Source organism: Embiotoca jacksoni, unplaced genomic scaffold, assembly GCF_022577435.1.
Source record: "Embiotoca jacksoni isolate LCO1_2020_lvr unplaced genomic scaffold, fEmbJac1.0.p SCAF_6, whole genome shotgun sequence".
Taxonomy (NCBI): Eukaryota; Metazoa; Chordata; class Actinopteri; family Embiotocidae; genus Embiotoca; species Embiotoca jacksoni.
The window spans coordinates 17,805,635-17,830,540 of NW_027185414.1; the positions used below are offsets into that span (position 1 = coordinate 17,805,635).

Sequence of the window (24,906 nt, forward strand, 5' to 3'; positions counted from 1 at the left end):
AGAATGAAGAAAAATTTTGTCATGAACAGAGAAAAGATGATCCACTTTCTTCATCACCGTACTCGGATTCACCAGAGAGGCCTGACGAAGATGCCGTGAGTTACTTTTATTGTTAAAAAAAAAAAAAAAAAGAAAAAAAAAAAGATGAGAATAAATAAAGTCTCCACCAGCTCTGGGAAATGACAAAAATACAGTCGTCACTCAAATACATCACTGTCATAAATATTCAACAAGAGATCATGAGGTTTCTTGTCATGGCAACATAAACCATGTTACAATTAACAAAGACATAGTACTTGTTCTGCTCTTTGAAGAAAATCCACCTTAAGACAGAATTGGAATTTAATCAAGCTCAAACACATCCTCGGCATACGGGACAATGAATCAAACATTGTGGGATGGATTTTAGATAAAGTACTCTGAAATGCTCCATTTGTCATTAGGAGCTTCGGGCTATTTTTGTTTAACAAAGATTTATTAATGGAAAAGTCAGTTTATTTAGATAGCACATGTAACCACACATTGATGATAAAAGTGCTGCACAACAAATGCTGCAGAAAGCTGCCATTGACTAATTACACTCTTAATAAATAAATGAATAAAGGGACTCTAGAATCCCCATTTGGTTTTAAAGGGTGAAACCCATGTTTGCAGAAAAGGCCAGTTAATGTACTGTTATGTGATCCAAAATAATGCATGTGAACACATCTGACAGTATAATGATGTGTTACTTTAAGTTGTAGCTGAAGAAAGAAAAACAATGCAAACAATGGGCCTATTGTATAAAAAAAAAAAAGAACAAAAACTGCTGCTGCTCTTTTGGCGTTCAAATGCGTTGCGCCTCTTGCCACGCCCCAATCAGTGATATCAGAGCTGGTATTTTTCATTAGCTGGCAACTGTTTTTCATCACCAGCTGGGGTGTGGTCAGAGATGAATCATGCTCCGAAGTTTCAGCCCACAGAGAGCAGTGCAGCTGCAGTTTTCTGCAGCTTTATCTGACGATATGCTGCAGCCGACCAGTGGAGGGCAGCAGGGAGACCGCTCCTCCCAGGTGTCAGCAAAAAGCCAAAGAAAGTGAGAAATGAAATAAAAACAAGTATTTTTTTTTTTTCTTTCTGAGTGGCCCCTGTTGCCTTGTAACAGGACATAATGAAACAATCCTTCGAGCCGTGCCTATAGAGGCTGAACAGAGCTTGTTTAATGGGTAGTGATGTGGATCTTGGATCACAATGAGTACCTTTTGTCCGGATTATTGGGCCTGTGAGCAAAACACAGGGCACCAAAGCATGATCGCTCTCCAAAACTCAACTCAACAACCATTCTTAAAGTTACACATGATTCAGATCCATATCCAACATTTATAGTTGGTATCAACTCAAGAAATAAATATGTACCAAGGAAAGACTGAAAGAAAGGACTCCGGTGTGTTATTACACGTGTAAACCTGAATGGTATTAAAAACGCAGAAATTAGTAAATATTCTTTTTTTTTTTTTTTTTTAATGTAATCTTAAATACTGACTAATTATCATCATCCATGTATTGAGTTTGCCGCGTTGTCCACTTTACGAGGTTTACCTGAACGCATCACGACACTGGCAGCTAGCCTAGCCGGCTAACTTGGCTAATCTGATTTATCGCCTCAGTTAAGCGCACGTAACGTCAGCCAGGATTTACCAAATTTAGTTTTCCATAACTCCCTTTTTTTTTTAACGCAACCCGCGTCTAAAAACCAAGCAGCCTCTCTTACAAGGATGGCATCACTCGGGGAGCCCGTGCGGCTGGAAAGAGGTAAACTTAATTAGCTCGTTAGCTTTAGCTTAGAAATATTTTTGCTGTGATACGAGACGGCTAAGCTAGCTCAGCTAGCATTAGCTGAACACCGCTAAGAGATTGTTTTTCAACGCATATTTAGTTGTTTCGTCGGATAACGACACGTTAACGACGTCTTGCGGACACCTCGTGTTTAAGTGTGTATATTTATTTGCTCGTAAACTCGAGTAATCCTTCGCTTTTTCTTTTTTTTTTGCGGCTAATTTAGTTTGCGCGCTAGCTGACGAGCTAATATCAACGACAGCAGTGATCCGCAGCTGGTTTTATTCTTTAAAAAAAAAAAAACGAGGCTTCACATTTTAACACCGACTTCTTTATCCGCAGGAAAGAGAGCACGTTTATTTGTTTCCCCCTCCCCTCACACGTGTGACGTTAAACATCCTTTATGTGAAGCTGTTGAAACGTGGAGATAGATGGAGGTTGTCGCTGGTTATTGTGATTTCTGCAGGACGAAAGTCATCTTTTAAAGGCTCAATTAAAAACGAGACGCTTTGACAGAGCAGCTGAGGTTTCCTCCTCTGTTGAGGCGATCACTTATTTGTAAGTTGAATGATATGCCTGCCCTGAAAAGGAGATATAACGTAAGATAATCCTGGTTTCTGGTTTCCTCAGAGGTTGTGTGACCAAAAAAAATAGTGTATATTTGTAACTATTATTATTATTACAATATTTTTTTTTTAAACGCATTGTATGCCATAAAAATAATAATAATCACCTGACATTGGTAAAACAAAGCTTATAGTGAAGTTAGGTACTTTATTAATCCCCAAGGGGGATTTTTTTTTTTTTTTTTTCCCTACAGCAGCATACAGGAAGCAATAAGATAATAAAATAGCAGTAAAAAAATATTAAATATAAAATGCACAGTATATACAGTACAAACAACCAAGAAACTAATTAAAACATTTCCCCTCGGGGATTAATAAAGTAACTACCTAACCTAAACACAGACAACAGTGTAATTGTACTGTGATGGATTTTGCCAGAGGTGAGTTATTGTAAAGTCTTATTGCGGTCGTCAGGAATGATCTCCTGTATCTGTCCTTGTGACAGCGGAGCTGGAGGAGTCGATTGGAGAAAGTGCTCCTCTGTCCCTGCAGCAGGTGGTGGAGAGGGTGGTCAGGATTATCCAATATGGATAATAGTTTGTTCAGCGTCCTCCTCTCCACCACCTTTTCCAGGCTGTCCAGTTTGTAGCCGATGATGGAGCCGGCCTTCTTCACCAGTTTGTTAAGTCTGTTGGTGTCGCCGGCTCCAATGCTGCTCCCCCAGCAGACCACAGCGAAGTACAACGCACTGGCCACAACAGACTGGTAGCTATAGTGGTTTACGGGCGCTGTGAAGAAACATTTGTGTTGTAATGTTTGAGAAAACCCTGTTATCTTTTATCAGTCCGTGTTAGAGCAGCAAATAGATTGTGCAAAAGTGTCAAGAGCAAAAAAACAAGATATAGTAAAAAGACAATATATAAAAAATATATAGTAGATATACAAACAAAAAACATATAGAAATAGGCATCGCACAGTTAGTATGTATATATATATATATATATATATATATATATATAAACATATAGAAATAGGCATCGCATATCGTATATATCGTATATATATATATACATACTAACTGTGCGATGCCTATTTCTATATGTTTTTTGTTTGTATGTCTACTATATATTTTTTATATATTGTCTTTTTACTATATCTTGTTTTTATATATATATATATATATATGTGTGTAGTATGGAGTCATATTGTATAACTGATTGTTGGATGGAGTAGTGTGAGCAGCCTTTGTTGTAAAGTCTGACAGCAGCTGCAGAACGGACCGAGGCTATCACTTGTTCACAGCGCGGGTGGAGCAGCCTGACACTGAAGGTGGGCTCAGTGCTGTCTGCGTGATGGGAGCTGATGTGCTCTCCAGCATGCATGTCAGTTTAGCCACCCTCCCCCCCTTTACTCCACCGCCTCCACCCCCTCTGGGTGGAGGGGCATCCCAGGTCAGAGCTGGGTTTTTTGATCGCTCTATTAAATCTCTTCCTGTCAGCAGCTGAGATCCCGCTTTCCCTGCAGACCACTCTATAGAAAATGTGTCTGATGCCACCACAGGGTCAAAAAAAGGGCCCTCAGTATTGCTCCCTGCTCTCCAACAAGACCTGCGTCTCTTCAGCAAATAGAGTCTGCTCTGTCCTTTCATAAAAGGGCCTCGGTGTTGTGGTAGCAGTGAGGGTAGGAGGGCACTTATTTGACTAAAAACTTTGCATCATGACGTCATTTTGGACTATTATTATTATTACAATATATATTTTTTTTTTAAATGTGCTGCCTGCCATGAAAATAATAATCACAGAGCACTGGTTAAACAAAGCTTATAAAGAAGATATGGTGGCTTGTAGGTGCCGTGATAAAGCACGTAATAGGTGAAACCCTGAAGTATGTCTTGACTGATACAGTGGTAGATACTTTAGTACCATTTGTAGCTTCATAGTGATTTTATTTATGATAATTATATGTATGTACTGTAATTAAGACAAGCTCCTCCAGACACAAAGTGCTTCTAATCAGAACAAATGTGCTGCGAGTCACTAAGTGCCATCTCAAATTATTGTAAAACATGTTAATTGACAGAAAATGAAGTGTTCACAACACCAAGCATCTGTTAAGTTTAATCCTCGTCTCTAGCTTTTTAGTTGATAATACTGAAGACTGAGTATTGACATGCATTCATACAGGGAACTCTCATTGCTCATCTGAACACCTCCGTCTGCACACATCCTTCACCTTGATGGTGGTGTATGTGTTCTTGTTGACAGATATCAACCGTGCTATTGAGCTGCTTGATAAGCTCCAGCGGACGGGAGAAGTTCCTCCGCAGAAGCTGCAGGCGCTGCAGAGGGTCTTACAGAGTGAATTCTGTAACGCTGTCCGAGAAGTGAGACCCTTTGTTATTAAAACACTTAACTGTTAGATGGCATTAGTTCATTTTCCTACTCTGATGTTAACTTTTGTTTGGTTTGATTACTTTGTCTCTTCAGGTTTATGAACATGTGTACGAAACAGTGGACATCAACAGCAGTCCTGAGGTCCGGGCCAACGCCACAGCCAAGGTAGACCCACATCAATCACCATCTAATACCCACGCCTTTTATTTGTCTTGATCTCGTCTTAATGTTTTTATGTCTTAAAGGTGCTCTACTTTTCACTTTGTGTTGAGTGCATGAATAAAATCCTTTTGCAAATGTTTAGCTGAACAACACCACTTCCTTATTTGCAGGCTACCGTGGCAGCTTTTGCAGCGAGTGAGGGTCACTCACATCCGCGTGTCGTGGAACTGCCCAAGACAGAGGAAGGCCTGGGCTTCAACATAATGGGTGGAAAGGAGCAGAACTCACCGATTTACATCTCGCGGATCATCCCAGGAGGCATCGCTGACCGGCATGGAGGCTTGAAAAGAGGCGACCAGCTTCTCTCTGTTAATGGAGTGGTACGTTCACGGCACAGATTCATGACTTTCTCCAGGATGCGAAACGTGAAGCTTTAGCATGACACACACTTCACTCTGATAACATGCACACATTTCATGGACTGAATGGAAAGCATTTTCATATATAGTTGTAAGCAGAAGACTGCAGGCAAGTTACATAGTTCATTATTGTTTGAAGTGAAAAGTTTGGGCATCCTTGTATTTGTAAAGTTCTTCCTCATTATTTCGTTACACCTTAATAAATGACCCTTTAGGCCTTGTAAAGGAGGTCAAGATCCGTCCTTACGAATTGTCAGCTCATGAAAGCTTCAGAGTTCAGTACATTGTCTGACTCTACAAACTGCAGTTATGGGCTCTTCTTAGCAAATGACTTAGGATCTGAAAATGAAGCTAATTAATGCATACAAAGCAGAGTAGGGCTATAAAAAGATTTCGCAGAGCTTCTATTTTGCACTTTCCTCTAATGTCTGGCAAAACATGCGAGACGCTTGATCTGGACAAAGTGTTTTGAAGTGCATTCATAATGTTATGGGTCAGCAAAACCAGCTCAGCAATCCAAGGAGAGGTTAGCAGCTACAGACCACTCACTGGTCTTCTGTCCTCTGCAATATGAAGCCAGCAGTTATTCATCCATCAGGGATCCAACAGAGTAAGAGAGGCAGGCGAGAAGGTGTATGAACCAAACGGGCAAATTTACATTCCCTTCTGAATAAAATAGATTTACTTCACGCCAAGTGCCCGTTGGAGCGGATCTTCATACTCAAACCATTCGTCTCCAAAATAAGAGCTGACGGGGCTCGATGGGTCTGCGTCTACTTCAGTTTTTGACTCAGCTGGTTACCAAGAGTGTTTGCGAGCTGTTACATCTGCAAAACTTCTCCACATGTCACAATTCCTGTTTTGAGTTAGTGTTTATTGAGACAAAGCACGTTTATTTGTAGAGCACATTTTAACAACCAGGTAGTTCAAAGTGCTTCACTTAAAACCATTAAAACCTTTTGTTTAGATTTATTGGTGAGTCACTAATAAATGTAACGATGTGACTGTTACAAAGCACATATGGATGTTAACAATGCAGGTTTAAGAAATGTGGAGGAAGGAGATGTATTCAACACTTTAATGAGGCCTCGAGGACACGCAGGGGGTTTTGGTGGGAAACAGTAAATGTAAACGTACATTTTTGGGCTTTAAAAAAAAAAAACCACAACAACAACAACAACTCCACAGGGTATATTTACAGCTCTTCCACATTAACATTCAGCAGTTGTGACCTGCTGTTTAGGTGGTTTAAAATTTCAAGAACAGACAAAAACAATTATCCAACTGACTTTGTTTATTGCTCAGTTTGTTCTCTCATTAAAATGTCCAAATTACAGGCCGTTGTGTGGTGAGTTGAACCAGGCTGCTCAGGCTTATATTGGAACTGTGTTCATTCCAGTGCCCATAAAATACTGAGGTCATTGTTTACTCCAAACAACTTCATATCTTATTGATCTTATGCTTAAATTGCTGGTAGCATCTCTGCAGATCCATCCCACCCTGGACACCCTCTGGGAGGCGCTACAGATCACTGTGTGCCAAGACCACCAGAAACAAAGAACAGTTTTTATTCGCAGGCCGTCACTCTGCTAAACACTTAACATGTTCAACATTACTGGACCTTTTTGCACTACACCCAACTCCATCAGCACCATCTGCCCTAGGTGCAATTGCACCATTGTTTAGGTGTATATATGTTTATATTCATTTCTATGCTCTATATGTGTCTATTTATGTTTTAAATGTCTATTTATGTCTGTCTGTTTTTTTGTTTTTTGCACACTGAGAGTGAAGTTACAACCGCAGTCAAATTCCTTGTATGTGTAAACATACCTGGCCAATCAACTGACTCTGATTCTTGTACAGTAAATCCCTGTGGATCAAAGTATAAAAGCTGCAGGCCTTCTTGGAGTAGTGCTTCTCCTTGATAAAACCTTACAGTGCATCTCTGTGTTTTGTTTCTTCAGAGTGTGGAAGGTGAGCACCATGAGAAAGCTGTGGAACTCCTCAAAGCAGCTCAGGGCACAGTGAAGCTGGTAGTAAGGTACACCCCCAAAGTCCTCGAGGAAATGGAGTCACGCTTTGAGAAAATGAGGTCGGCGAAACGCCGGCAACAGAACAACTATCCCCAGTAGGATTTTTCCGTGTTGATGCCCAGCTCCCATGTCTCTTCTCCTCTAGCCTCTTTCTTATCTCCCTGCCCGAAAAAAAAACTAAAACAAAAAAAAACACCAGATAAAAAACATGCCCATGTTTAGTTCTAGTTTCTACCCACACGTACTACGTATTGTACTTTTGCCCTTTTCTGTAGCATTTCTAATATTTCCCATTGTTACTGTACGAGACACTACAACTCTAGAAGAAACTCGAAAGATCATGATTGTGAGTGTACGTCACACCGTGTGCATTATTTTTGAATTGACAATTTGAATGCAACTTTGAGTACTTTTGTGACAAACTACACAATTGCTTTGACTGGAAAGGTAGTACTTTTAATTGTTTTATCACATCACTACCAAGTGCCTCAGGGCAAACACATTTATCTTATGTACTGTTTTCACTCTTCTATTTAATTATTTAATGGTTCCGAGTTGAGTTCTGGTGATTAAATGCTTGTGGCAGGAATCCGTTAGTCTCAAAGATCATTTGAGTTGATATAAAGACGTAGTAGTGCTATGTGAAGCCCTTTCATTATGCTAACTTAAAAAAGATTCAGTTTTATTTTCATTGCCACATACCTGCCCTGAATAGGAATATAGAATATAGTTTATATTCGTTAAAGAGAGATGAGATGCGTGTTTCATAAAAAGTGAAACCACTGAGAGGCCACTTCAAAACAAAGGTGATGGATTGTCTTTAAAGTTTTTCTCTGGGCTTACCCTCTCTGTTTTCTAATGTTGTACTGCGCTATAAAAAACAACAACCAGCAGCTGCTGTAAGTGATGTAATGGGGTCTCAGTATCTCTTGAACTAAATATCTGCCACCACAGAGACTCACATTTTTACTTTTATCAAAATAATAAACCTTCACAAGCATAAACTCTGCAGTCAGTGTAACATGAGATGAAACCGGCTCAGCTTCTAATTCATTTGTCAGGAATGTACCATATGTCAGTTTACCTTTGACAGGTATTGAGAAGTCAGTTATCGATTTGTCTTTGAACTTTGATGAAAAAAAAAAACTGCTCGTTAGTTTTGTTTTTCATCATTGATTGACAGTGAAGATGAAGTAAAATCTCACATTCCTGATACCAGGCAATGTAATCATATCAAACGATCTCTTGAATAATGATCATTGTGGGCTGTCATGACTCTTTTAATGAATGAAATGGCAGATGTTGGTATTACCGTACATGACTTCTACATATTCTGGACTTTACAGTGTTTAATGTATTTTGCTGTAAATCTACTACACTGGCCATCATTCATTGGTAGTTTTCCATCTGTCTTTAGCATTTTGTTACTCTCGCAGATCAAACATGTCTTAAATGAAACACAACATTTAAAAATGCAGGGTTACGATGTAATGAAATTTAAATAACCATTAACTTTTATGATGCATGTACTCCATTCAAAAACATTTACATTTCAATAATTTAGAGCAATAATTTTTCTGACTTGTGCTTCACTGCAGATTTATTTCCCTACTTGTCATTTTTCTCTTCATTACTTACAAATATGCCATTAACGTCAACATTTTAGTGGCACATAATGTACTCTGTATGTAATACAGAACAAACTGCACATCATGTTAAAATAATAACATTTTATACTGAATACTGCCAAACGATCAAGGTTGTTAAAATGCGTTTTTAAGCAGGCTAATGTCAAAACGGTCTCAATAATCTCTTCTATACTGTCTATATACTGTCGACATGAGATCCCACGTTTACAAGTACAACACACTACAACTTTAACATTTCATTGCTCTGAAAAGTTTGCATGTTTAGCTGTCATATTGATACTCCTCATATCATGAGAAACGTCTTATGTTGTGGAGTATTAATCTTAAATATACCTTTCCTGATGAAGAAGCCCAAATCCGACCTTTCAGCCTATATGCAACATGTCAATCAAACAAGTCCTAAAGTCATCGTTTTTTCAAAATAATATGTTGTTTAGTAAACTAAATGACTATAATATGACTACGACCTGTCTTGGTTGTCCGTTGAAGGAAAAAGGAAATTGACTCCCATTATTTAAAGTCTGTTAGACCCCCCCCCCCCCCTCATCATTCAGTCTCATAGTAAAACATCTCCAGAACAAATTTAATTTCACAAACGTTTATTGTTTTCATAGAAGGCGTAATATCATGTGTATCTTCTAAACGAGGCTTCAGCTGACTAAGCCATACTATTGTCCAGTCTCAGGATCAACACATTGCATAATTGAGACAACAACGACGAGGACAGTTCTGATTAATCTAATGTAGAAATGAAATGGTGGATAAAGTGACAGAAACACATTGCCTTCAGTGTAGCTTCAGCCTCTCGATGGTGTCATACATGTCAAGTGTTTGTCCTCTGACCTTGAACCGTCCTTCAGGCGTGAAGTGGTGGTTGTATGTTTTGTCATGTGGATATCCAGTTGAGTGTGTCACTGATGTTTGGCATATGCTGCCATGATAGACGTGTCATAATGTCTAATCGATAACTGCAGTTTTTGTGACCAAGGCTTCTGAGATTAGGTCACTGACCGTTTCTATGTGCTCGTGCAGCTGCGTTTGTGTCGTAGTTGCGCCTCTTCTTTTATTTTCATCTGGTGTTGTTGTTATTTTATCCACCTCTTAACATACACCAAGCTTCAGTAAGGGCAGCTGCCTCTGACATCAGTCGCCCCAGCAAATTGTAAATAGCTCATTCAAAAATATTGATCTCCGTCTGTACTTTTTGGGATACAAAAATCTAAAATACACCCGTGTCTTATCAGTGATCTCTCCTTCACATGAAAATACACTTCTTTTTTTTTTTTTCTTTTTTTTTTTTTTAGACCATCTGTCTTATTGTACATCAATAAATGCACTGAAATACATCACCAAGTGCTACAAGATACCATTATCAGTGCAAGGTTAGGTTGGTATCAGTCTGCAGTGACGAGATCACATTCACTTAATGACTGTAACTGAAATCTGGGGCTTTTGTTTGTTTCAGTCTCTGCATATGTTCATCATTAGTCTTCATGTCAACTCAGAGTCTGCAGTTCCTTTGAATGTCCGGTTTACCTGCAGGACTGTCTTCTCTCAAGTCAGTGGAAGGTGTCGTTAACTTTTATCAAATGCTTTAAATATTGCAAGAAAAATTATGATGAGTACGTAGCCCAGTTGTACTTGGTGGGTGTGCTCCCTGTAATACATTAGTCCTCATGAAAAACTCTGAAATATGGGACAAAGTTTAAAATATAACACAAACAGTACTGCAAAAACTGAATGCATATCAATTATCTATGCAAGATCACTTAAAAACTTTGGAAATATCTTTATTGGTGCAAAATAATTGTCATTTTCCTGCAGAATGTTACTTAAAAACACTGTGTTTAGGCTGTGGAGAAACTTCTAATGTACTACGACATGTTTAATAATGCTTTGGCACCGCTGCACTTAAACACACCAGAGTGACATAATGGTACAAAGTTTGTGTAACAATCTCATACTGATCATCAGAAAGGAGTTGCAGTGAAAATCTGCAAATGATGTTAACTTTGTCAGGATGCTTGTAGAAAAACAGGCGGCAACACTTTGTTTTATGGCTCCCTATTCAGCATTTATTATTATGATGTAGTTGTAAGCAGAAGTAAGTGTTTATTGAAGCCGGGGTTGGCAGTTTTCTGGAAAAGGCAAAAAAGAAATGCCAGAATTTGAAAACACAGCCTCTCCCCTCTGTCCTAAGCGCCTTCGACCAGGCGAGCACGTTCTCATGCACATGCTTCTTGCGTGCATACTGCACCACGGTTGCCCGCCTGCCCAAACAGCTGCGCTCCTCTTTTGTTTCCGGTTTACCGAGGGTCTCTCGCCTGGTCCGCTTTCAGTACTGCTTGGCGTAGGTGTTGATTGGTTGCCGACTTATCTTCCTCCCGCCGGGTCGGAGGAGTGGCCTCAGCCCTTCACCTTCCGTTGCTCTTTTCACGGCTTCCGTGCAGATCTCCCAGGTGTTCAACACCCACTGCCACCTGGGCCCAACATTGCCCCTGTCCTATCTTGGTGGAGGCTGGTGTGGGGTCCTTCTCTGATGACACCCATTCCTGGTGTGCCACTCGAAACCTTAACCTGAGCAGGGTGTAGCAGCTTCACCCTGCTCACCTGCCAATGCGCCTCTGGCTACCCAACTCTCTCCTAGTTGTTGCCAGTGCTGGAATAGCAACTCCTTCTCCAGGATGTTAACCTTAACTCTTCACTGAATCAGGCTTCACATCTGAACGAATGTGCACACATCTATATTTGAGGAATAGCCAATAGAAACGCCCTCTCTCTGAAATGACCCGTGATTGGCTGAAGGTCTTCATCTTCAGCTAGATTTTCTAGAGCCTGAATGCAGAAGGTGCAGAAGTCTCCTCTTCTCTCATGTCTTGGATTACAAAATACTGAAAAGTTATAATGGAGTTTTCACCCACGGGAACGCCCCCCAAAAAAGCTACCTAACCCATCTTTGATATATTTGTCAACAACTGTTACTCCTTTAGTGCAGGAGTAACAGTTATGCGCAATAATTGCACAGTTGTGCGATCCAGTAATGATTGTCATTAAGTAAAAGACAGTAGTAATAACATGGAACATAGAAACTTTGCAACTGATGCAAACTTTCCTTGAAATTGTCCTCACATCTCCTTACAACTACATTATAGTCTGTCGGATGTTACTTATTCAATATTTGTGCACGGCAGTAGACTTTAAAATGCTAAATGGAGGGATTTAATTTGGGGTGTTACCCAATAGGTGAATGTGAAAGCATGGTTATTAGGAGATCAATCCGTAGGTTACGTTGAGTATACTTTTGTTTTGAGGCAGAAAATTTAGCGGAAGAGTCGGGATGTACATAAAAGTCTTAATATAATGTATAGTTTGTCCATTAATTGTGTTTTAGCCAACATTAGCTAGCTAGATTCACTCTTCACACACGCATAAACATGTATAATAAATCAGGAAAAAATGTAACGAGACTTGGTATTGATATTGCACAGTCGCACTCTCCACTGAATGTCACTAATTTAGTTGCAAACTTTTTGTGAAGAACCCTTCAACTTTCTACTCATTTTCCTTGTCTATATATTGGAATGGTCAATAGAGTATTTTTTTATAAGGGTTTTCTTTTGGTATTTTTCTCAATTTTTATAAGTGATTTTCCTAAAAACAAATACCAGGAATGATTGGTACTTCCATTTTGACTGCGTACCAAGGCCATATCAGCACCGGCTCTCTGAAAAGCAGCACCGATGTGCGATGGATTAACCGTCGCAGATCAGCGCTTCTTTTCTGAGGTGTCAGCTGATTTTTCTTTTCCTTCTAGGACCAAGACCAAACTTGCAACATTTGTGAAAATTTTGATAATGTTTGGAAATATTTTCGTTGGTACTTATTTAAGATTAATGCCTGTAGACTGTGTTGTGTTATTTTGTTTTTGTTTACTCCTGTTTCTTAATTTACTGTGTTACATGATGTGGAATGTAAAATGTTGTGACGTAGAACATAATACTAGTTGGACTGGAAGCTCAATAAACCGTGCTTACATTTATGACTCTGACACGTCTTTTTGAACCTCTGTTACACAGCATTTGCTTTAGTTTTCGTCTTAATAACAGCCACCGAGAGCAATGATCAAGCAGTGAGAGGACAAGTGTGATGTCATCCTTCCGTATCAAAACAATAAGATCTTTACAGCGCGTAAGAAACTCGATTAGAGAATCACGGCAGCTTCAAACATCAGTTGGATACAGTTTCTCTTAAGCTCACAATTTCTTGGTCAAAACAAATGTGACTCTGGCGCAGCTATTCAAATAGACAGGTGATAACATAATGCAGAATTTTCCTAATTTTTCTGTCAAACTTTCCTTTGGAAACAAAGAAAGACATAGTTCTTCCTGCTCAAAATAACAAAGCTTTTCTCCATGCCAACCTCCACCCAAAGTTGGGAAAACACGTGTAAAATCATTGTTGAAAGGATCAAAACCGACTTGTTCCCCAGTGAACTTTAGCAGGTTTTGTCCTGGAGCTTTTTTAAATTAAAAATGTTCTTGGGTGAGAACCATCCATACAAACTTATTGAAATCACTGACTTTTAAGGGGTCGCAACTGGAAAACCAGGAGGAGGATTGAAGTCTACAAAGAACAAAAAAACCCAAAACATTAAATCATTGAAAACAGTTGAGACATCAACAAATAACGAGGACAGATATAGAAAAAAAAGCAACAGTTAAAAGTGAAGTCTCTAGTTTTGATTTATTTTTAAATGCTGAAGAAAATGTGTTCAATACAACATCAAGAGATACGTTTTAAGCTTGAATTAAAACACGCTGAGCCTTGATTCCAGTCTTTGGTCTTCTGGCATCTCGTTCCAGTGTTGAGCAGCATGGTGGCTAAAAGCTGCTCGCAAGGGGGGTAAAAAAAAACTCATGTGTGGACGGTTCACTTCGTCTTCTGGCAACCGAAATCAATCACACCCAGGTAGCAAACGCAGCAGCAGCAGCCGAGGAAGAGCGGGAGCTCAGACTGGACCAGGAGCCAAATCAGCAGACAAGAAAGAAGAAACCGAGTCATGTGAAGATGCACTAAAACACACGCACACCACACTTCAATAAGGAGAACATTTATAAAGTTTGGTGTGAGGCAGCGGGTTTGAGCCTTAAGTGCAAAAAAGATGCTAATAACTTATAAAACGCATTATTTCATTGTCAGAGTAAACTTCCTTTTTAGAAACTGCAGAAGTTTACAATGAGAGGTTTTGAGATGATTAGAACATGCTGGAAAATATTGCACAAGCACTCCGGGACAGCAGGCCTCCACTCAGCTTTGTTTTCTTTTAATCCTTTACCGTAGAAGAAGAAAAGGCTCTTCCGCTCTCACTCCATGACGTAACTTCCTTTCTGTCCGTGCTAACCTCGGAGTGAACACGCGTTCGTCTTTCTAGCTCAAGTGAGTGTCTTTTTTTGTCATGTAATAAATGCAGTATGCACTGTGAGAGTCATGACGGTACCCCAAGAAAGAAGTAAACTTCAAACCCCGGCAGCTTTAAAACCTTAAAGAGCGCCATAAATGGGATATTAATGCGTTTTAATCTGCTCTCGTTGCTGCGGCTAAATGAGCTAAATGGAGCGGGAGGGAAGAACTCGCCGCCACATGGCTGTAAAACTAAAGCTGTGTTTTCCCCAGTTGTTACTCTGTAAAACACACGAAGTTAATGAATCAGGATCAGATCACGGAGATAAGAGATCTAAACAACAACAACAAAAATATCATGTAAAAGATGCAGTGGATGAGTGCTCAGATTGTGTTCTGGCTCATCTGCTGATCTGGCCAATAAAATCAACATTAAACTGATGTAGGAGCTGAAAACAGACTTATTATTTATTCGTCAAAATGTTTTTAAATCTGAATCTTGCAAATTTACGGTAATAATCGTGTGATGTGAAAGCCTCTCTGTACCTCTACAGAAAGAAAGCAGCTCATTTGACGTGTGGAGGGAGCGAACTTTGAACGATTGCTATTAATATTATTATTATTATTATTATTATTATCAGAATACAAAGTGTTTAGAGGCCCAACATTTAGTTTATCGTTTGTGTGGATGAAGTGAGCCTCTACTAACATAAGAGAGATAGATTTATTAATCCTAACATTTCAATCTTTAATAAACGACTGTAAAATAAGAGCTTGAGCTTTTGAGACTTCACTTTCCTCAGTCAGTCATTTAAAGTCCAACTCTAGTTTAGTTTAGTAAATATACTATTAATGCAAAACGACAAAGAATATTTAATGGATCTCATTTTTGCTAAAGGAAGTAAATACTTATAAGCCATGAAACTAAATAGTTGGTATACATTTTTTTTTAACTTGGTATACATTTTTGACAAAAATGCATTTCAAATTGTTCAGTGCAGCAAATTTGATATGGAGTTGTATCACAATATTTGACATGACAATGTTGTATTAATACTATATCGCAGCGTATTGGCACTTTATTATACAAATGAATTTGTCAGGTATGTGCAACTTTTAACAGATTGTTCTGACAGTGTTGGTCCATCTGTCTGTTTGACGATCCCGTTATGCTGCAACAAATCAATCTAAGTGAGATGAACAGACTGAAAGCTTTATGAGATAAAACAGATGTTTCCCTTTGAGAACGTAGCTCAGGTAACAAAAAGGTGATGGATTGCAGTATATTTTACCGTAATGTTTCACATCACAGCATTCTTTCGTGATTTAAATATCACAATTGTGTTAATTCATGGGTCCTCTGGTGATAACCTCCCCTACTTGTCTCTGATTATGTCCATGGAAGAGTCTCAGTTGTTTTCATCTTTCCTGGTAAAACATTGTGTTTCAGGATGCGTTACGTTGCTGCTTACCTGCTCTCTGCCCTCGGAGGCAATGAAAGCCCCGCCACCAAGGACATCAAGAAGATCCTGGAGAGCGTTGGCATCGAGGCCGATGACACACGTTTGGAAAAGGTATACAGCTCGTCTTTGTGCGTCTGGTGTTGTGGCTGCAGTTTCACTAGCAGCTGGTCACCACCGCTGAGATTTACATCTAATGGGATTGTCTCTCTCTACAGGTCATCTCTGAGCTCAAGGGAAAGAATGTGGATGAGGTGATCGCCGCCGGTGAGTTTGCCACCGTTTCATGTGTCCTGGTGTTTGTGCCTGTTTATAGCGATGAAGCTCTGGTATTACATTTGGTTTTGCTGAACTCTGAAAGTCTGTTAGTCTCTTTCAATTTAAACAGCTTCAGCCAGGATTTGAATACTTAAATGCTCCGTCAAAATGTCTTGACCAGGATATGCACTTCCATTTTCTTTAAAAGAAAAGAGATATGTTGGCCTGAATTTATGTCTATACTGTCACTAGTGATTGATTCTGTCAAAACAAAGGATGAAAGCAATAAAGAAATATTCAAAAAAAAGAGTGAAGTGAGCTCTTAAAGGTAGACTCGCCAACAATCACTACCTGCTAAAAAAGTAGGAATGCACAGCTTATTAAAATCATATTACATCATGTTTTTTAAGTGTTGCTAAATAACGTAATCGGGGTATTTGGAAAATACAAAATACTTAATTTACCAACAGCTCAATCAATTATTGTCCTGATGACCCGTGTAGTCATCAGACGTCACATTTCTGTGCGCAGGTTGTGGTTTACAGTCCGATGAGCAAGTTGAGACACCAGAATGTAGTTGAGAAATGTCTGGACTGGACTGGAAGTATCCAATTTACACTCAGTTAACAGTTTAAAGCCATTAAAATAATACAAACCAAACCGTCATCAAATGATACCTGATGAGTTTGGAGATTGTATTTCTGCCGATGCATTTTGCCTCCGTTGCTCTCCACACGGACTGTTTACCCGCATGCAACCAAAGCCCACTGGTACCGGAGCTGTTCTTTTCCAGTCATCACACGTGACTGGTCGATACTGGAAAAAAACCCAGCTCCGGTACCAAAATCTTGTCCGGTTGCTGACTGATTCTCTATTCAAATGTACATACCCGTTTCTAGAAATTACCAACAAACTGCAAACTTGTTTTCAGCCTTCATAGTGTCGTGGATGAATTGTTCAAACCTGGCTCAAGCTGAAAATAAATCTTTTTCTCTTTTAACCTGGACCGCCTGATACCTGACATTGTTCATTTCACTTTGCAAATATAGAATATAAATTCAACATGAAAAGACTATATTTAAATGAGCCTATTACTTTACAAGTATATTTCCAGCTCATACTAACATCCTGTTTGTGACCTCTGTCTTGTGTCCGACTGCGGCGTGTCACTGTTATCACTTGTGTTTTATGTCGGCCAACTCGTGTCTCCTCAGGTTATGGTAAGCTGGCCAGCATGCCAGCAGGTGGAGCCGTAGCTGTTGCCAGCTCTGCAGCTGTTGGCTCAGGCGGAGCCGCAGCTCCTGCTGCAGGTGAGCATCGCAGCTTAGCACCTAGTTTGTCAGCATCACTGACACTTGGCAGACGGTGCTTTTGCATTGACCTTGCATGGTAATATGTTATATTACCTGCAGACTGATTCGTTTAGCTTTTCATTAAATTAAAGGATATAGATCCACGTGTTTAAAACCTCACCGATCGTACCTGGTCTGTACGAGTCGTGTAGAATATATTGTAAGAATTTGCATGTTTTGTTAGAAAAAGAACAGTTTAATACACCAATGTGTCAAATCGATCAATAACTGTAAACTTTCAGTAAAAAAAAATTACTCCATGAATGAACTCATAAGCAAAGCTGTTTGTTAAATATGTTACTTTGAGAGAAGGAAAACATCTGACATGCTTTTTGTTTTGCAGCTGCTGAGGAGAAGAAGGAAGAGAAGAAGGAAGAGTCAGAGGAATCCGATGACGACATGGGATTCGGCCTGTTCGACTAAACTTTTTCATTCTAATGAATAAAGTTTATTTAAAAAAAAAAAAAAACGAAACAGTTTCCTTCTTTACGGCTCAATGATCTCGGTGGACTAAGACGTATCGGTGTGTAAAGGTTAGTAAAATGGTATGTGACAATGATTATTCTCAAGCAGCCATTTACATCCTACGATTTTAAAACCTGGAGCTGAAAATGAATTTGACTTAATGGCACATCCCATGTTTGGTAAAAGAGGAGCTTCACTTTCTCAATAAGCAATTACAAGCATGTAACTTAGCCCGTTGCCCAGCAGATGGCGCTGCTAAAACTTTCATTTGACTTACTCGTCCATCACTTTGAATTATCCATGAAGACACAGACCCACATGCTGGTTAGACCTGTATGTAGGTGTGAAACGATTCAGCCAACGATCACACACGTCGTTGGCTGAATCGTTTCACACCTTATAATGTTGGCAGCTGCACTATAGACTGACACCGGCTGTCATGTTCAGGTGATGTTGTGTGTCTGTTGTGTGTCTGCCGCATGTCTGCGGCTGCACGTCGTCATTTGTGTGTCAGCCGCAGGGAGTCCTTTAAGAAACATCAGATAAAGTAACTCATTAAAACAGTTTGTGGATTAAAAAAATAATTTTGAAGCTTCATCACTAACACAAAAGATCAACATGGTGATGGCTTGTAAGAGATCTTTTCTCGAAGGATAAATGGAAACGTGGGAGAGGATATTTGGGTTGGCCATCCTGTTTCTATGACAACTCACAGGAGTGCTGATGAGGCCAAAGGTATTTATATATATATCAAAGTCTTAAAAAAAATATATATTGTATCTTCTCAGGATAAATATATATATATATATATATATATATATATATATTTTTTAAATAATAGTTATTTTATTACATGGATCATATAGGCTATTGTACACAATTAAGTATAATTTGAAAGTTGGCCTGAAATATCCTTTTGCATTTCATTTATACAGATGCTAAATGGGACAAATATCGTCACACCACGGCTCATAAGTAAATGTGACTGTTTTTTAGTGCTTCTAAAAGCGACCACGAGCCTTTAATAGTAGTATATACATTTCAAGTTCACTGAGTTTAAGGGTCAACACCCTGTATGTCAGTTATTTACCAAAGTATAGTAGCCAATAGATCACAGGCAGACATGCACATGTAACCCTTGCTGTTGTAGCACATAATCTTTTACTAAAGGTTATCTATGATGCTAACCCTGGCCCTACTATCTATGTCATATCAGTAGCTGAGGTTCTTTAACAGTTCAGGCCAAGATTCTTTAGGTTACCTTGATTACAGTTCACTTCATTTCAATTACCAGGTTCAGTAAGGAGATTGGTGGCAGCAACTCTTTATAAGAGCAATGACACCTCCAGCCCACAAAGCACACAACCAATGATTCAAGTCTTAATGAGGGAATATATTTACAGAATTATTTAAACCATTTCACTTGAACAATACCTTTAAATCTCACATTAACTCAACTTCAGCTCTTAACAAATAAAATGAATTCCACTTAACTCAAATTACCAGGTAACAAAATTGGATGTTCAACCATGGAATTGCATATTATAACAAATAAAGTCACTTTCAAATCAGGTATAAACCTCTGAACTCTGTTAAACCCAAAATAATTCAGTTGTTAGTTCTTAATAGTCTGTTTTAGTCCTTTACAGTTGTCAGTCAAAGTAGGTCTTGTATTTATATCTTTGGAGGTTCCTTAAAGTTCAACAGTTCACCATTAGTCTCTTCCAATGGATTTTCGGTAAGGGCTCTGCTACGCCAGGACATTCACACCACCAGCTCGCTCAGTGAGACGTTTAGGGAACGTCTGTAAATTGGGCAGTATGTTACAGTGGTAAACACAAATTTGTAAAACCCTTTCAATATTGATAGGGGATGACTGAATAAAGTCATATAAATTACAATAAGAAAATGCCCTATTTGAGATATATGTTATTTTAATTAGAGTAGCTCTTGCACAGCACGTTGGCTTTCTATAACAGACACATTTACAAATCTTTGCTCTTAGCTAACACTGGAATGATGTAAACCCAACCATGATCCTTGATGAATGTCAAGGGGCCATCCAGCCTTACAGAAGGTGATGCAACAATTTAGTCCATAAAACAAGGTTTTCCTATTGTGTAGTGGAGGAAAAAGTGTTCAAATCCTTTGCTCGGGTAGCCAAAAAAAAAGAAGCTTGCTTTGTCTAATAACCCTTATTGTATTGTTAAATATTGTGGGATTTAGATACATAATTAGGCTACAACTAATCAAATTACCGCAAACCAAACAGTGAACCTGGTGCTTATTCCCCCGGCTGGTAGTCTCACCCTATTAATGAGGGAACAAGATGAAGAAACAAGATCATGTGTCATTAAACCAATTAGTCATGTTCTCTTGTGTGACTCTTGAGTGTTACTTCATCCCCAACTTTTCACATTTCCTAATGTAATTCTAAAAAAACAGAAGTGAGTCATCTCATTTGTTTAGAGCTGAGTAAGCAGATACTTGTAAACTGTCTCGACTCTTAGTCCTCATCTCTGGTATATCAAGTCTTAATTTTGGGGCTATTCCTAAATTTGATCCCTTTCTCACTTTGTAATGCCTCTGATTTTAAACAGTAGAAACTTAGGGCGCCATAATATTCTTTCTGGGGGTTTAGATTCAAATTCAGTTTGTTCCTAAATTGTGTGAAATCATAGATAAATAAAAGTTTGATGACAAATTGTTTATCCATTGTTTTTCTAAACAGTGATGGGTGGCCCATGGAGGACACTATACTAAAATACTTAGTAGTTTATCACTAATAAAAGTCCTGCATTCAAAGTTTTACTTTTAAAGTTTTACTATTCTGGGAGAGCGATATATCCCATTTTTTTTTTAAATTTAATTATTTACGTTTTTCATAATAAATAGGTTGATATTTTTGTAAACTCAGAAACAACAACCACATACTTGCACGTGTGTAAACCGTGTAAACTTGGACGGGCTTGGTTACTAGGTTACGGTCAGTCTAGCCTGCAGGCCCCGCCCTCGTCCGGTAGTGACGTCACGGTCAGTACCACTTATATGCGGGGGTCGGAACGCAGAAATCCACAGTCGATCCTCTCGGTAGCGGACGGTGAAGGTTACCTGCTTCAACAGTGCTTGAACGGCAACCTTTTAACTGTCTTCAAACAGCACGGGACCGGAACAATCGCTTTGATCCACCGACTTCCATCGACAGCTTCAAATTCAACCTTTTTAAATCCTTTGAAACATCAGCGAGTTTAAGTTATCCTAAAGCACACCGAGCTTGGAAGCTATCTGTTTGTTTTGCTAACAAAGCGAGCCGCTGGGACTGCGTCAACCTCCTCACAAAACACCCTCCAGAGATATTTGGTGAGAATACGTCTCCAAACTTTGTGTCTGGTCGTGTGTATGATGGCTTTTTACCTTTTTAAAGCGAAGACTAAATTAGTTTTGATCCGTGTTCAGTGGCGTAAAAACCTCGGTAGTATCGAGCCTGTTTATCTCCTTGCTTCCCATTGTGTCCTTGGCGCAGTTGGCACTTGGGCCTTTGCGCCATCTTCTCAGCGCCAGGCATGTGGTCAGCGACCCGGGCTCTCCAACACAACAGTACTTTATATAAACGTCCTATATTATAACAACCTTAACTTTTTAAAGGCCTTCAAATTTTTTTTTTTTTTTTTTTTTTTCATTCAATGTTTGACGCAACCGTTATAACATTTTAAGTAGGTAAATAAAACCTGTTGTAAAGTTTGATGGCTTTCTGGACATTTTTAGTGGCATTATACGTCATAAACTTCTGTGGTGTGATATGATGGTCTCAAATGCATGTATCAACTAAATCAACTGTACAAAATAACGTCCTGTATCATACAAAAAGGCAATTTAAAACGAGTTACATTTTAGTTGCTATAATTTATTGTGATATGAAAGACAAAACCTGAAAATGGTTTAATTACACATCATTCAATTATAGTTCCTCCACAGCTGATGTTGTCACATTGCTTGTTTTCGCCAAGTCATTCAAATCCCAGATATATTCAGTTTACAATAATATAATGCAGATAAAAGCAGTATGTTTTTAAAAAAAAATTTTTTTAAACAAAACTTAGATTGTCATTCAATGTCTTTTTTCCAATTTGTGTCCAAGTCTAATCAATGACATGCCTAATTGACTGAGCTGTAACTTTGACCTTTGCTGTGTTTCAGAATCATGACTTCCCAGGTGAGACAGAACTTCCACCAGGACTGCGAGGCTGCAATCAACAGGCAGATCAACCTGGAGCTGTACGCCTCCTATGTCTACCTGTCCATGGTGAGAGTCCAGTAGATGGATAGAGACACATGATAGAAAGTCAGCTGAGTGAACAAATATTAGACAACAGCTGTTGATAATACAGATGAAAGGAGAACTGTGTAACCCTTTAAAAAGATTTGGCGAGTTTCGAGTTGTTTGAGATGTCATGTTTGTACTGAGCTAAAATCGATGTTGTGTGACTGAGTAATACACAAAGGTTGAAGTTCCTTTGGAGATAATGTACGGAGAATGGGCAGAGAGTTCCCCCCAACCCCACAGCATAGCTTCTGCGGCACACACAGCTGTTCTTCTATTTTTGTCCTTTTTTAAACATCCTCCCTTTTTGTGCTGTTTTTCAGAGAGAGTGTGTGCGCGCGTGGCTACTTTGAGCTGTTTAATAGATTTGCCAATTAACTATTTGCTATGCATTAAGACACATTTCAAGACTTTTCTGCTCCAACTGAACGACATAATTGGCTTCTAAAACACGAGCAATGTCCCCATTTCCTCCTCACAGGGTTACTACTTTGACCGGGATGACCAGGCATTGTCCAACTTTGCCAAGTTCTTCCGTGGTCAGTCGCACGAGGAGCGCGAGCATGCTGAAAAGCTCATGAAACTGCAGAACCAGAGAGGGGGCAGGATCTTCCTTCAAGATGTCAGGGTATGGGTGAAGATTTGTGAATACATATATATATAAATATATAAATAAGTTGTATAATGGGTGTGAGATTGCTTGTTTTGGGCTATCACAAATCTCCCATTGGGAGGGTGGCGTATGGCCAGACAGATACAGAGGGTGTGAGTGTGCTGAGCTGCTTATCTTTATCAGACACACAAACACAACCCTCAGTGTTCGAGTAAAACATTAAACTGCAAACCCACTTCGGACTAATCAGAATGCTGCCATCTGGGTCGGGTCGTTAACCTCCCACCTTTCATTAATAAGTGTCTCACTGTTTTCCTGACCTGCTTTTGTGTTGCAGAAGCCAGATAGGGATGAGTGGGGCAGTGGTATCGAGGCTCTTGAATGTGCTCTGCAGCTCGAGAAGAGTGTGAACCAGTCGCTGCTGGACTTGCACAAGCTCTGCGCCGATCACAACGATCCACATGTAAGTATTAAACTGTGGCCTTATTGTTGCAAAGCACCATCAAGCATTTTAGTCTGAGGAAACACCGATCCCAATATTTAACAATTGAAGTGTCAAGTATTTTCACAAGTTCTGAGTCAAAGAAATACTCAGAACTGACTCCAAGCCCTTCAAATGTACACTCATATATTGTACTGAGAGATTTGTTAAAATTGCAATTACCTACAAATTCTAAACATTTGTTTTATTTCTCCTGAAAACCTCTTTCAGACTTTGATGTGGCCTCTATGGCATTTGTACAGTGAAGCTGAAGGGATTTACTGCGTAGCAAATTGCAAACATGACTTGTTCTTATTAATAGTCATTAGAAGTTTCCTTTTAAATCCAGTAAATTTGACAGAACTGTAGCTCACTAAAGCGCTGTCTGGCAGTGCATCCCCCACACTTCAACTTTTACTCGTGTTCATTTTAAAATAGTTTAGCAGCAAGATAACAACAAAGACAGGCCTTTCTATATACTCATTTGACTCAACTCTGTCTTCCTTTCAGATGTGTGATTTCATCGAGACACACTACCTGGATGAGCAGGTGAAGTCCATCAAAGAACTGGCAGACTGGGTGACCAACCTGCGCCGCATGGGAGCACCTCAGAATGGCATGGCAGAGTACCTGTTCGACAAACATACTCTGGGCAAAGAAAGCAGCTAAATCCCTCCACAGCACATCTGCAAAAGCTTCTGTAACTGTATATTTGTATCTTGCTTACAAATGTTTTTGAAATATGAAGCCATCTGCATGGTACTGCCTCGCTTCTTATATTTACTCATGTCACTATTGCCATTTCCTTCACATAAGACTTCGTTATACAAAGCTCACTCTTCCGTCCTGCACTTCTCGCGGCTGTCAGATGTGTTCATGTCATTACAACATAGTTGGTGTGTCAGGAGTTGTTAATCAGACCAAATAAATCAAACCCTCTGGAATTCTGATGTCTGTTTTTTTTTTTATGTTGTCCAAATGTTAAAAATAGTGGAGCATCTGAAGGGTCTAATTTAAGCTCCATATCTGACAAAGTGGAAAAAAAAAAAAAAAAAAAAAAAAAACCCTTTTCTTGTGAAAGTGAGTAAAGTACTCGCTATTTGTTTCACTTCCACTAATGGAGAAAACAGAACTCGGCAGGCAATTTACCCCTATATTACAGGAAGTGAACAAAGTGGAGAACGATGTTAGCAATAAAATATCTGAAGATCTCGCTGTTCAAACTGATGGAGAACACGTGTTTAGGTAGTAGAAGACTCTAAACCAAGAAAATAATCACTGTTTATCAATGTGCAGAACATAAATACAGTTTTCATCAGAACCTGTGGTCACTAGAAAATATACACCAACAATCCTTAATAAGCAGGTTGATGAGAAGCTAATTGGCATCATCAGTCTTTCAGGTCTTAAGGTTTCGTACATGGTTGCTATCTCCTTTGATCTTCAGTTCCAAAGGGTAGTAAGGTATGTCTTTTTTTTTTTTCTCTAGAAAGCTTATAAAAGGTCAAGTAATCAT

At 39.2% G+C, this 24,906-nt stretch overlaps 3 protein-coding genes across 3 annotated transcripts; all 3 read left to right on the plus strand.

Annotated features, from left to right (window-relative positions):
* Positions 1 to 1,576: 1,576 nt before the first annotated feature.
* lin7c (lin-7 homolog C (C. elegans)) lies at positions 1,577 to 13,088 on the plus strand. Its single transcript, XM_069173590.1, has 5 exons — positions 1,577 to 1,791; positions 4,646 to 4,764; positions 4,868 to 4,939; positions 5,107 to 5,316; positions 7,323 to 13,088. Exons 1-5 carry the CDS (start codon positions 1,755 to 1,757, stop codon positions 7,488 to 7,490), a joined length of 606 nt encoding a protein of 201 aa, XP_069029691.1. The 5' UTR covers positions 1,577 to 1,754; the 3' UTR covers positions 7,491 to 13,088.
* A 1,325-nt stretch (positions 13,089 to 14,413) lies between these two features.
* On the plus strand, positions 14,414 to 17,984 carry rplp2l (ribosomal protein, large P2, like). Its single transcript, XM_069174467.1, has 5 exons — positions 14,414 to 14,476; positions 15,891 to 16,014; positions 16,119 to 16,167; positions 17,373 to 17,468; positions 17,854 to 17,984. Exons 2-5 carry the CDS (start codon positions 15,892 to 15,894, stop codon positions 17,931 to 17,933), a joined length of 348 nt encoding a protein of 115 aa, XP_069030568.1. The 5' UTR covers positions 14,414 to 14,476; position 15,891; the 3' UTR covers positions 17,934 to 17,984.
* A 3,052-nt stretch (positions 17,985 to 21,036) lies between these two features.
* On the plus strand, positions 21,037 to 24,334 carry LOC138213270 (ferritin, heavy subunit). The gene is made up of 5 exons (XM_069174278.1): positions 21,037 to 21,335; positions 22,173 to 22,278; positions 22,778 to 22,924; positions 23,247 to 23,372; positions 23,901 to 24,334. The coding sequence occupies exons 2-5, from the start codon at positions 22,177 to 22,179 to the stop codon at positions 24,057 to 24,059; spliced, it is 534 nt and encodes a 177-aa protein (XP_069030379.1). The 5' UTR covers positions 21,037 to 21,335; positions 22,173 to 22,176; the 3' UTR covers positions 24,060 to 24,334.
* Positions 24,335 to 24,906: the final 572 nt, after the last annotated feature.